At 42.4% G+C, this 14,015-nt stretch overlaps 1 protein-coding gene across 6 annotated transcripts in view; it reads left to right on the forward strand.

Annotated features, from left to right (window-relative positions):
* Positions 1-12,100, forward strand: part of FAM222B (family with sequence similarity 222 member B) — a 100,970-nt gene extending 88,870 nt beyond the window's left edge. For 5 of the 6 annotated variants that reach the window (XM_069944474.1, XM_069944475.1, XM_069944478.1 and 2 more), the window contains one exon: positions 8,723-12,100. In XM_069944474.1, coding sequence (XP_069800575.1) covers positions 8,723-10,611 — 1,889 coding nt within the window. In that variant the 3' untranslated portion in view covers positions 10,612-12,100. Of the gene's footprint in view, positions 1-2,016; positions 2,098-8,722 lie in introns of all 6 variants that reach the window. The other variant, XM_069944480.1, reaches the window with a different exon arrangement.
* Positions 12,101-14,015: the final 1,915 nt, after the last annotated feature.

Here is a 14,015-nt window from a genome sequence, read left to right on the forward strand (position 1 = left end):
ATCCTTATTTTGGATTTTCTGGGGGGAGAATTTATGAAAACTTAAAATAAAAGTACTCGATTACGAAAATTCTGAAGTCTTTCAGCGTGTGCCCTGTGCATTCATGTTTCCTATGTTGGTGGTGGAGGTTAATAAAGTGTAGCGCTGAGTAGGTTAGCAGTGTCGAGGGCCAGCCTTGCATTTTGCTGTCTAGTAACTCTTGAACTGCTCTTTAAATTGCACTTACCCTTTTCATCTATCTATTGTGCAAGTAAAATCTTATTAGAAAGAATGATAGAACATCCAGCAATTTATAGAGGGAGGGGGATTATTGCCAAGGATCAGATGGTGCTTTCTATCATTACAGTCCCTAATGCTGGTGGGGAGGTGAGCAGAGGAGTGTCCTATTAGTCTGACAGCTCTACAGACAGTGGGAAAATTGCATGCAGAATTCACAGCCTCTTGCAGACTTTATCAGTTGCAGGTTTTTGCTGCACTTTATAACTTTTGCAGTGCAAATAGTGAAAGACAAAGCCATAGTCTAAACCCAATAGACCCAGTAATTCACTCACTCTTAATGGGTGGATACCGGCACATACCACACTTGTTATGTTAAGGGGAGCAACATGTTACCCGTCGTGCTTATGCATGAATCTTAATATTCCAGTGTAACTGCAGATTTTATCTAGATGGCTTGCATAAAAAAAGAAAATATTGTAAGTTCATTGTGGTAGGATTTGCTCAGGTTAAAGGGAATGCGATTTTGTTAGGCAATATACAAAAACTATTCATGTTTTATTAAAAATGTATAAATTCCTTCATATAGGGCCAGTTTATTCTGCAGTGCTTTAAATAGCTTGTCATTAGGGCTCACAATCCAAAGTACAATTTGACCTAGCTGTGTGAAACCCATGCAAACATTGGGAGAACATACAAGTTCCTTGCAGATGTTCTTGGTTGGACATATGAACCCTAAACCTCAGCGTTGCAAGGCCAATGTGCTGAACCAAATTCCCTAATGGTGGCAGCCATTTTGTTGGAGTTGCTGCAATGAGTTCTAGAGATTTGTTTTACTGCTAGTATCTGGACATCTTGTTTACTATGGGGGTGTGTCAGGATCTTGCTCTGTGACCTTCGCATGGGTCAGCGGTCACATCAGCTATATCTATGGTCGCTGGTAATATCCATTCACTAAAATTTTACAGCTGTAAAATGTAAATGCAGGGCCCTTCTTTTTGTCCATTTACAGCTCAAAAGTCCTTTTGTCACTTTTTTTTTTTCCTCCACCCTACTGGTTTGCTGTAGCAATAGTGCAAAAAGTTGTGTGTGTTGTTGGTTTTTTTTTTTTTTCTTTCTTTTGTTATGCTCAAAAAAAGCCCAAAATTTGAGAACATGGCCTTGTCCAGTGGTGGGTACTCGTATCTGCCTTTTAGGTTTACAGTGAGGGGCAATGCTTCTATGAATTTTTATAGATAGGCGTACAGTGGGTATGTACTGTATTCAGCACAGTATGATGTAAATGGAGCTCTATGAATGCACTTCGGGTGTAAGCCAGAATCTGCTCCAAGCATAGGGCTGTAGCTGGATGTGAACAGCGCCTAATTAAAATATTCAGCGTTCTGCTGCTTCTTCCCTTATCTAGGCTGCTTATTGTATTCTTGTCCAAATGGCTCAAATGCCTGATATTCTCTGTGATAATTTTACGTCCGCTTCACATAATCTTCATTCAAAGGATTACCAATTCTCTGAAAATGATTTTAATTACAGTTTTATCAAGACCATTGTCTTGAAGAAAGAGTGCTGACGCCTCGCTTTAGGTCTTGTGTGAGGGGGATGCTTACGTACAGCCATGTAAATGAAATCGCATCAATTTTTCGGTACTGGTTGGCATAAGAAGTTGAATTTTTTTACCCTGTCTTGCTTTTGGTTCTGTTGAAGTATAGTAATGACTCTTTGCTTCATTATTCTGCGTTTGGTAGTTGACTCTGGAGTGAACACGTTCTCTGCGTTCTGACTCATATGCCTTCTTCTTAACAGGTCTAGTAACTTGCAGAAATCTGCTTTTCCGATGTGGTGCGGTTTCGATCTAGCACACTCGCCTGTCTCCGCTAGCACTTTGTAAGTTCTCTAGTGATGGTTTTTGTTGTCTTCACCAAACACTAAATGTTTTCCATTCCCGTCCTGTAGTATTTGACTGACGTTCAGTCACAAAATGAAGAATCCGATTAGGTGGGCTCCAGATAATGTTGCTGGTGCACCCATAAGTTTGTATACAACTTTTCATTCAATTTTTTTTCCTACATTGTAGAATTATATTAAAGACATGGACATTATGAAGGGACGCATGGATCTAAGTGTTCTGTATTCTTGCACCCTCTTGGCATTCTCGGTCACTTTAATGAGGTAGTCACCTGGAATCGTTTTCAGTGAACAGATCTGCCTTGTTTTTGTGGAATTACTTGTTTCAGTGTGTTACGAGACAGCACTTGTATTGTGTAGGGGTAGGATGGCTACACAGTTCCTTACGGTGCTTGGCCCATTTCCAGCTACTATTCTAATACACATAATGGCACAGACCAGTCTACTAAGAGAAATAACCATCTGTCATTACTTGACGGTCCCTAAGTACAGTAAAGATGCAGGAACTTCGAAAGCTTATGAATGCAGTCATGAACGCTGCCCCATGAATTGAAAACCGCCGCTATCCTCTATGGCTGCCCGGACGACCTAGCGATGGAGCTCGTTTCCTCATCACTGTCGGCCCGTGGAATAGGGACTTAAAGGATAGTAATGGAGTGCTGCATCAGATGATGTGACCCCTACAATTATACAACTGAGGTGGTTTGTGATAAGGAGTGATAAGTGCTGAGTAAAGGAAAAACCACTAACAAGTGCTCATCCTCTCTGGGAGGTCCTACAAGACCATTGCAGGTGACTGCCTCATGAAGCTGAGTGAATGCCAAGAGTGTGCAAAGCTGTCATCATAGCAGAAGGGTGATACTTTGCAGAATCTAAAATATAAAACGTTCTAAGTTGTTTAACTGATTAACAACCATTGATATGCGTTTCCATAACACAATCATGGGGTGCCGTAGGCCTGTCAGCTGTAATGTCTGCATTCATAAAAATAAATGGAAGGTGTTTTTAAAAAGATATTTAAAAAAAAACACCTAATTTAAGTCTCATCATTACCCCCCCCCCCCCCCAATAGAAGTAATCAAAATATACTTTGTATTGCCACTTATGAATTGTCTTTACTTAAAATAAAATGTTCACAATTTCTTTTCTCAGTGTCGGCAGTACATTTCTTTTCCTTTTTTTTTTTTTTTTTTTTTTTTTTTTTAAATAAAGATTCTTTTATAAAGTACTATTTGTCCTGCAAAATAAAGAAGAAAATTGCCTTTTTATATGGCTCTGTATATAGAAAAAAATAAGTTACAAATTCGACTGGGACATTGGCGAACAGCCCCCCCCACCCGGAAATCTCTCATCCCTCATCCATAGGCCTTCATGTTTTCATGTCAGTATGAGTCTTCAGTATGGAAGAACCCAGCATGAAGAGGTGTGTGTGTGTGTGTGTGTGTGTGTGTGTGTGTGTAAAACCAGTGACCGGCACTGGATTTCTGTTTCACCACTGGATTTGCAGCTTCATGTGTTTCCTGTAAAAGATTTTACCGAGTGCAGTGACGTCTACAGGGCTTGGCAAATCCTAGGAGCCGGACAGGCATCTAGTAATTTATTATCGTGTTGAGTTTTATAGGGTTTATGAAGGTTATTAAACTACAGAGCAAAGTTGACTTTAGTGCCTTGTTAACTGGCTCCTTGTATCCTCTCCCTCCTAGACTTGGAGTATCTTCAATCCTGAAGTGTTATGCTACATTTTCCCCAAAAATAATTGGACTGAGAAGCCTTATGCTATTGTCTTGCACATTGGTGTCCTGGGGAACTGCAATATTCAGGTGTATTGTAGCCCTTTTGTAGTCCCCTTCACAGTGGGTGACAGAGAGCATAGAATGAGCCCAGGGAGAGGTTTGCTGATGGTACAGGGAGCTAATGAGAGTGACTTTGCAGTAGGGGAGGACAGTATGACGTGCACAAGAGGTTGGATGCTCACTCCTCAGCAGCCAGAAGAGGACAACCTGAATTAATGTCATTTGGGGAATGATAATGTGCTACCCTTTATAGGCTGCTGCTAATGCCAGGCCTATTGTTGCAAAGGGTGCATCAGTGTCTTTTGAGCTAATCTTAAAATGATCATTTGTTTTGCACATTTTACAGCATTTTACATTGCTTGTTTTGCCTATGTTTTGGAATTGGCACCCTCTTCTGGTCAATAATGGGAAATGTGAGAAATTGTTTCCTTAAAATGTGTGCAACAACACAACTTTTATATTTAAGAAAAACGCAAAAAGGGAGCATAGGTTATTAGAGAAGTGTATAGCTTCCTGTTTATGCCCTGTGTCTTGACTGTGCAGTCGATTTGAATGGCATTTTCTTTAGTAATATACAACCCTTGCAGTGAGCTTTGATTTGTATATCTACTGTCTATGCTTACCCCATATGGATAGAGCGGTGAGAGCAGCCAGAAGAGGTCTAATAGGTGATATTGTCTTGTAGTTCATTGTTGCCCTCGCGCTGGCCCACGCTGCCCTCTAATGCATCCGCAATTGTGGACAGATTCCTGAACTGTCCCGAATTTTGGATTCCCTTCTAGGGTGCAATGTGCATCCGTGCTGGCATTCCTGCTGTGTCCTATATTTTCGTGAGCTATTTTCATAGATGGAAAAATCCATGCCCCATAGAACCCATAACTTGCCCATATTTCCTTATAAGAAACCCAGGTAAATGTAACAGACTGTGTGAATGGGGACTTACTGAAAAGTCTGTCACTTAAGATTAATTTCTACTACTAAGTCTTCTGTTGGCTTCAGTGTTAAAATGTCAAACCATCAACTTTTATGGACTAATAGATGCCATGTGTGCCTTTTACTGTACTATTAAAAGTAACCACAGACCATAGCTCAATGTCTGTCGCCCTCTACTTGGCTTGATCCAGCTCTGTAAAACATTTCTCATGCTCAGACTTAGGGGGCATTCACATGTTCTGTGACTACGATGTGTGCACTGAAGATGTGCTACAGCCCGCAATCATGGAACTCCCGGCATCATAATTCATAATGATCCTAGGAGCTTCAAATCTCTTTAATTCTTCACACGGCTGTGTCAGCACTGTAGTGCAAAGATTTACACTGATTCTGAGCTCCCGACATTGTACTGAATTAGTTAAATTCTCTGAACTACAGTGCTGACACAGCTGCGTGAAGTTTTAACCCATTTTGACAGGGACTTCTCATGGGTTAAGGGATGTACCTAGGGCTCATGAAGCAAGCTTCTCTGTACAGAACCGGCTCTGGCTGATCGCCCCATCCGGCTAATTAACCATTTAAATGTCGCTTTCAAAACTGACCAACATTTAAAGGGTTTGATAAAGCAATCGCCTGGGGTTTAGTGGTGGGATCGCCCACTCCTGATGCTATTGCAAAGCGGTGATCCCTGTTTCTGGCAAAGTACAATTGGTGTTTTTAAATAAGACTCTCATGGGTCTGTAGGTGAAGAAATAAAAGTGCTATGGCTTTTTAAACATAAGGAAAAGACCAAAGTGCGAAAGTTTACAAAAACAAAGGCTGAGGTGGGAAGGGGTTAAACTGATTTCGAGCTCCCAGGATCATAATGAATCATGATGCTGGGAGGTCGGCATTCCATTCCACAGAACATCGACAGTATTTATGGTCCATGCATGTGAATGCCACCTAAGAGTTGCCTGGAGTTTCACATTCTGGTCTATAGCACATCTTCTGTGCACGGACTGTAATCATGGAATGTGTGAATACCCCCTTACCCGTGCTGATGCTCTGGTCAGCACCCCGGTCTTCCTTCTGAAACTGATGTCACATGACTGCTGAGGCCGATCAATGGTGGCAGATCAGGGTCTGTACTCCTGCCATCATGGCTCCCATCACTGATTGGCTGCAGTGGTCAAGGAAGACAGGGGTGAGTTACTGCTCCTTGGTTTTACTACATTTGGGACCCCTTAACTTATTTTTTTTTTTTAAATAACCCCTTTCTCTGGTCTTGGGCACAGCTGCCAGCCATTTTACTTGCTTTACTTTATGGATCATGTGCTTGTAAACCCAAAGGCGAGGATAGGTCTATGAATTTCAATATGAACATGAATACAATGCTTACCCAGGCCTAGCATACACCTGTAAGAGTATACTTTATTCTCCACCCTTGCCTGCAGGTACAAATGACATTTGGCTAGAACCCACCTTAATGTACTGAGCTGAACATCTGTTCTCATGACACCAGTCATTTCCGTGTGTAATTACATTTAGTAATCCTTGCTGCTGAAGCTGGCAGAACCTTACAGGGAGGTTATAAGCAGGTTAGACCATGCTAACCTGCTAATATGAGCTACTAGGACAGGGGACAGTGATTAAGTATACTACCTTTCGATATGCATGTCCTGTGCACCATTTTATTTTAATATCTTGTCTCATGAATATGCAACGGTGCACTGGGGCGTAACTTTACCTTTCAGTGCATCTATCTGCCTGTTCCTGCAAAACACCTATTAATAAATATCTATCCAGTGCAGAAAGTCACTGCCCATCTGACTATACTGATGTAGTCACCATGCCCTGCCTTATTAGCTCAGGTTAGGGCCTGTTAGTCTAGTTGTAGCCAGTGTGCACATTGTACTTGCAGTACTATAGCTATAGGTCTATAGCATCATGTTTGAAAACAAAGCAGGCAGCATGCATTGAATTTCATTCCCTCCTGGCAGATTCTTTCTGCAAATTGTGCTAAAATTGCAACAAAACCCTACAACTTACCACCACTGATGCAGGGAGAAAGATACTTTGTCTGTAAAAGGTGCACTTCTGTCTCTTATATACTGCCGAAGTCCAGCCCCGCACTCAGTGTCCGATAATGCCAGACTTTGTATGCCAGAAGCCCAGTGGACACTAGGTTGGAAAGACGCAAGATCTCTATTGGCTGGCACCAAAACATTTTAGATGGTGACTTGCAGTGTTGACAGTGGTTGTTTGCTGTCATTTCTGCACAAGTATAGCTTCACTTGCAAAGCTTGATAATGTGTGGGTCCTCTTACATGATGGAATTGGGCAGGATCAGCACTTTGCAGAGCCATTTCAAGGGTCATATGAGCGATGACTGAAACGTTCCCGCATCCATTTCATATTCATTCAAATTCTTTACCAACTGCACATCCATTGTTTATATGGCGACACAAGATTCAGTCGGCAAATGAACAAGCGTTTTCTCATTTGTCAGTCAATGGCTGGCCCTTTTTTATACAGGCTGATAATCCAGTAGTTGAGTGTTCCTAGGAACCGTAGAAGGGCCCCACAGATGCCTATACTCCTGCAGTAGCTGTTGGCTAAACTTTGGAAACTAGTAACAAATGATAAAGTAAGCCTTATCATCTGAACAGCAAGACTCTTTTTATTTCAAGTAATTGAAGCCCTCTAAATGGACCATGAAATATGGGATTTGTTAGACCGGTAAATTGTATAATTAAAAATAGGACTTTCTCTTTAATTTTCCCCCTCCCCTCTTGCACAGAGTTGCACAATTTTTAGTCCTGTGTAATTGTAGCTTTGTATAGAACAACTTTAGGGGATAAATTTACTCCTTGGCAGCACTGGCCCAGTATTAGAGATTTGATGTAGCGCCACAAGAGCTGAGCTACACTTTCTATTATTATATTGTGCTTACACTATAATTAGTGTTTTTTGTCTTTTTATTTATCTATTTTGGTGGTTGTTCTTGTGCCATATGTACAGTTGGTACGGCCTCTATAGAAAATAAACACTACTTTGACTGGAGTGTATAGTAGAAAAATAAATGACGGCAGGCTAGAGGTGAAAGAAATTGTAACGTGTTTTGTCATGAACATGATGTATGGAACTCCATGGATGGATTTTGCATTGGGTGCTTCTCTAGTATATAAACCAAATTAAAAAAAAAAATTATAAACTGTTTATTGCATTGGTCTTTATCATCTTTTGGCTGCTGGATTTCTCATAGCATGGGTTTATTGTATAAGTCACACTAGTTCTGAATTTTAGTGCTGATTTCACAACTTCAAGCTACAATACAAAGTAGACAAAGGCATTATAACAAACCCCAACAACATAGAAAATGTACAATGGGGTGTGGATATGCTGCATTCAATGTGGCTTTTAGTCATAGACATGCAAAGGGTAAAATCCATACCTACTTCTGCACCACAATCTGTAAGTAACATGTGGATTACATGGGAGGTTCTGGTACACTGGTTCCATAGCGCAGTGAATGTACAACTTCCCTAACAAAATTTTTATTACCTGGTCAGCCCGCAGATCCTGGTGGCTTGGTTAATTTTTTAAACCACTGTACAGTATATTGTATTCCTTGTAGTGGCAGCAAGAGGGTCATTTAAACAGCACAGTGCTACAGGTCCTTTAAAACTTAGTAATTAGTATTGTGTGGGGGTTTCTTTTGTGTTTGTTCTGCGTGTGACTATTCTTTAAGGTTCCCTCCTCAATGTTATCTCTTCCCCCAGAGTTGTCAGCCATTTCATGTTGTGATAATGTAATATCGTATCAGTTTGTCTATCAAGATCATTCACTCTCCAGAACCTTTTTACATAAGTGTTTTTCTTTCTCTTTTTTGGCAGGGGATACTACACAGAAGATGAGATCTGCTCAGCATCCTACTCCTGCAGAATTGGATGCCTATGCTAAGACGGTTGCCAACAATCCCCTGACAATAAAAATCTTTCCAAACAGTGTAAAGGTTCCTCAAAGGAAGCATATCCGCCGCACCGTGAACGGATTAGATACGTCAGGCCAACGTTACAGTCCATACCCTTCGCAGGTCAGCACAAAGACAGGACTTTTGGCAATTGTCAAGTCCCCAGCTAAAAGTGTTTTAAAAGGCTTTGACGGTGCACGTGCCCGCCTTTTGCCGGACTCTATGATGAATCCCCCTTCTGCTCCATATGTTGCACCTAGCACTTTAAACCACCCTCAGGGGCTGGCACGCCCCCAGCAAGCTCTGCAGCATGCGCAGGCCCTGCAGCATGCTCAGAGCATGCAACAGCAGACTTTGTCACACTCGCAGAGCCTGCCTCCTGGACTGCAGCACCCACAAAGCTTGCCACACCCTCAGACGATGCAGCACCCACAGGGACTGCCACAGGGGCTGCAGCATTCTCAGGGTCTGCAGAATTCTCAGAGTATATCCCAGCAACAGGCTCTTCAGCATCCACAAAGTGTGCAACACCCGCAAGGTGTACAGCATACACAGAGTATGCCACAGGCACTGCATCATGCGCAGGGACTTCCACAGACAATACCACGGCAGCAGAGCATGTCACAGTCTCTGCAGCACCAACAGAACCTCCCACAGGTCCTGCAGCACCCTCAGAATATGTCTCAAGCGCTGCAGCACACACAGGGAATGCAGCATCCGCAGAACATGGGGTCTCAGCATTCACAAAGCCTTCCCCAACAACCTGCATTACAGCATGCCCCTGGAGTAAGTCACCAGACTCTGCCACACCCTGCCAACAACATTCTGCAGCCAGGTTTACATGGAGCACGAAAGATGCCTGATGCGGATGCCCCTCCGAATGTGACAGTGTCTACCTCAACGATTCCTCTTTCTATGGCTGCAACGTTGCAGCAAAATAGACCACCAGACCTTGGCAGCATTGTGCACCAGATAAACCAGTTCTGTCAGGCCAGGGCTGGCATAGGCACTACCTCTGTATGTGAGGGCCAGATAGCCAACCCTAGTCCTATCAGTCGTAACCTGCTTATCAATGCAAGTACCAGGGTTTCCACTCATAGCATCCCCATGCCTTCATGTGTTGGAACATCTGTAGACCATGCTGCTGCTGCTGCTATTTCTTCTGCCGCCTCGGGAAATGTCCCCATGGTGAACATGAGCAGAGTGCCTGCTCCATATCCTGGTGATCTTAAACCCATGGCATGGAACCAACATCAGCTTGCACATCTGCAACAAATGTGTGGAGATTCTGGTGGTCCTTCTGGGAAACACGCTCAGAGAGAAATTGCTGCCCAGGGCTTTCCTGGTAAGCAGACGCCCTACCAACAAGAACTGTGCATGAGCCAGTCTTTTGGCCTAAAACCCCCAATCGAAAAACCTACTCCTTCCCCTCCTGTGAATGGATTGCCGGGTCCCTTGCCATATACCAATGGACACTATTTTCAGCCCATATGGAATAACATTTTGCCTACTCCAAACAGCGACAGTTCGGGATCACAGGACCTCACCATGCCTTTCCATGGAGCACAGGCAGCTGGTGCGCCCTTGGATTGTGTCGGAAATGCTCACTATAGAGGCGTTGGGGGAGGATCATCCAACCAGAACAGCTTGATGCAGACCATGGATTACCTAACTGGAGGGGACTATCAGCAGTCCTGCTTCAGAGATCAGAGCATGGCTCCACTTGCAAAGGTTCAAAGAGCCCAAATGAGTAGAGCCCCTGAGTCCGCTGATAGTCGAAGTATTCACATTCAGCATCAAGGGTATAGGTAGGCTCCAGTCACTTTGCAACCAAGAGGATTTAGTCTGAATTGATTAGCAAGGCTCTTGTATCCTCTTCAATCTGCAAACTTCTTGTGATCATTATACGCAAAGCAAGCTGTACGGTGCTGTAATTCACTATCTATTGTACTTTTTTCTTTTTTTTTTTTTCTTTTGTTTTGTGGCGGTAATTGAAAGGACTGTTCAGTTCTTCAAAATGCTGCTTTATTTCAGTCTTGGGAACACTAAGCCCTCAGAAGTGTGGTATCCCCCACCCCAGTTTTTATTATTTAACCTCTTAAACCTCAACCCAATTTCCCTCTTTGGGCTTTAGAGATTGGCAGAGAGTTGCATCTCCGCATCTGTGTATGTCTGGTTATAGGTTAGTGCCGTCGGGAAACAGCAAACAGATTCCTTTTAATTCCCTTTTTACTGATAGAAGTTATCACTGGATACATTCAGATTTTTGATGAGTTTTATGCGTTCACAGATTTATTTTAGTTGTATTATTTTTAATAACAGTATTGTTAGATCTTTATGCTAAGAGCCCAAAGGTCCTTATGGTTTACAATAAGTCCCTTTATTTTATTTTTTTTTTTATTTTTTTTCGCATTTATTCCACTTTGAATTAAAAGTAACTTTTTGTTTTTAATAAGTTGAGTTTTAACGAAGTAGTAGTGACATTTATATACAAGACAGTGGTGTTGGTGTGTGAGCACTAAGGCAGTATGGTTTCTTCTTGATATGTCATCTTTTTTTGTTTGATATGTATAGCCTAGCTGCTGTAGTGCCTTATATCAGAGTCACATGGAACATCATCAAGCTCAGTTTATTGCTGGTTAAGCTTTAGCATATTCTACAGTGACTGGGACAATAGAGTTTGTTAAACATTACATAAAGTAACAAAAAGCTGAAAGGTTTGGGCCTACTATGCTATCACATTTGATCTCCCACACTGCAGACATCTCTGGCCCTCTCACTGATTTTAAGGCCGTGCTTAGAGGTATTGGACCACCGAAGAATATACATAGAAATATTCCTTTAGGAAAGTCTTGCACTTGCAGACTTCCCCGTGCCAACACTGCTTTAGGGTTGTGAAGGTGTCTGAGGAGAATGTTAGGTCTTTGCAGTTTTGGCCCCCAGTTAGAGGGCTGTGGGTGAGCTTAACTGCAGATGGATCATGTTTCCTTTTTTTAAGCAAGTTGGGCATCCTGTATAAGTACATGAACAGGGCTTTATAAACTATAATATATATGTATAACTTCATGTTTATAGCAATCTTCAGAGGCATGAAGAAGAGATGGAAGCATGGCGACTGATAGTTTTACCATCAATTAGAACTTGTTTATATCTTCAGTACACAGTTCAATATGAGACAACCTATTTCCTGAACTTATTGGAGAACCAACATCGATACTGCTCAGGAGTCTTATTCTCCCATCATCTAGTTATAAAAATGGGAATGCATTTAGCAGGTGAAGAACAGCATGTTAATTATTTTTTTTTTAAATAAAATGCATTCCTTTTTGACCATCTATACTTATATTTATACTTTTAAGCTAAGGTTAAGTAATCCCCCCCCCCCCCTCTAGACTGTGTTCCCACTATGGACGAATGAGCGCAGACAGCAGCCATAGTTGTAAAACCACAGTTGGAATTAATGTTCATGATCATTTGTTCTGGCAATAGTTTAACAACTGTTATTATGTAGGGGAAACATAGCCTTAAAGGTGGTAATCCAGCTTCAAACATGGCCACTTTCTTCAGAGACAGCACCACTTGTCTGCAGTTTGTGTGGTGGTTCCATTGAAGTGTATGGAGTTTAATTGCAAACTGCACCAACTGGAGACAAGAGTCTTGTTGTCACTGGAAGAAAGTGGCAAAGTTTTTCTAATGATGGATAATCCTTTTAAAGTGCTCTGGAGTGACTTTTTCTTTAGTGGAGCTAAATACATTGTAAATGCATAGATTTATTATAAGAGCATTCTGGTGGCTAACACTAGAGGGAGATACACTGCATACACTAAATCAATAAAAATCATATTACAGTCTGGTGACCTTCCCCTGGTCATGCAAACATATTGGCCCAAATGTACTAAGCTTAGTCAGGTGTCTATAATCCCTACACGTTAGGGTCCATTTACACAAAGATTATCTGACAGATTATCTGCCAAAGATCTGAAGCCAAAGCCAGGAATGGGTTTGAAAAGAGGAGAAAACTCAGTGTTTCCTATATGACCTGATCCCTGTTTATCGTCTGTTCCTGGCTTTGGCTTCAAATCTTTGGCAGATAATCTGTCAGATAATCTTTCTGTGTAAATGGACCCTTAGGGTGGTATTACACGGGCCGAGCAGGGCCCGATAATACCTGTAAACGAGCAGCGATCTGCTAGATCGTTGCTCGTTTACTGGACCTATTACACGGCCCGATAATCGTTTGACAAGAGCTGCAAGGACATCGTTACCGATGTCCTTGCAGCCCTTGCTAAACTGGCATACATTACCCATCCACGTTCCAGGGCTGCTCCTGCGTCCGCTTCTCCCGGGGGTCCCGCGCGCTCTCTAGCGTCACAGCAGCCTGTCAGCTGGTAGGCCGCTCAGCCAATCACAGGCCGGGACCGCCGCGGCCTGTGATTGGCTGAGCGGCCTATCAGCTGACAGGCCTCTGTGACGCTAGAGCGCGCGCGGGACGCAGGGAGAAGCGGACGGCAGGAGCAGCCCTGGAACGTGGATGGGTAATGTATATCGTTAGTCGCCGGCCACGCACCGCTATTACACGCAGCGGTGCGCGGTCGGCGCCCGACGAAAATAGGTTCTAACCTATATCAACGATCAGCCGATGATCGTTGTCATCGGCTGATCGTTGCATTTATTACACGGAGCGATAATCGGCCGAATCGGGCCAATTCGGCCGATTATCGTTCCGTGTAATACCACCCTAATAGTTTAGTTTCTCACCCTGATAGATTTATTATGTCTGATTGCTGTTAGTGGTTTTGGCTGGTTTTTCATGCGTCTTTGCACAAAACTGCCCCAGTCACATTACTGATGTGCAAGCCAGCCACTTTAATATTGATCAGCTATGTGTAAAGTAAAAGGAAAGCCATTAGTAAATAAATCAAGAAAAAAAAAAAAAAACCCTAAGCACACTTCTTGGGTTTCTGAGCTGCTTTGTTGGTCTCGGTGCATAATAAAGAAATAAAGAAAATTGTGGCAGAAGCACTTAATGAATTTGTTGGGAAAATTCTAAACGCACTAAAAGGGAAAACCCTACAAAAAGTGTTTGCTTTCTGTTTAGTTCATTTGGGCCATTAAGTTTTCATTAAATCTATTGCAAAAAAATAATGCTAGACTGCTTTAAAGAGATATAAAGAGACTGATTAGGGCATTATGGGGTCAAAGGGCGGACATTCTGT

The sequence above is a fragment of the Dendropsophus ebraccatus genome, chromosome 11 (assembly GCF_027789765.1).
Source record: "Dendropsophus ebraccatus isolate aDenEbr1 chromosome 11, aDenEbr1.pat, whole genome shotgun sequence".
NCBI classification, from domain to species: Eukaryota; Metazoa; Chordata; class Amphibia; order Anura; family Hylidae; genus Dendropsophus; species Dendropsophus ebraccatus.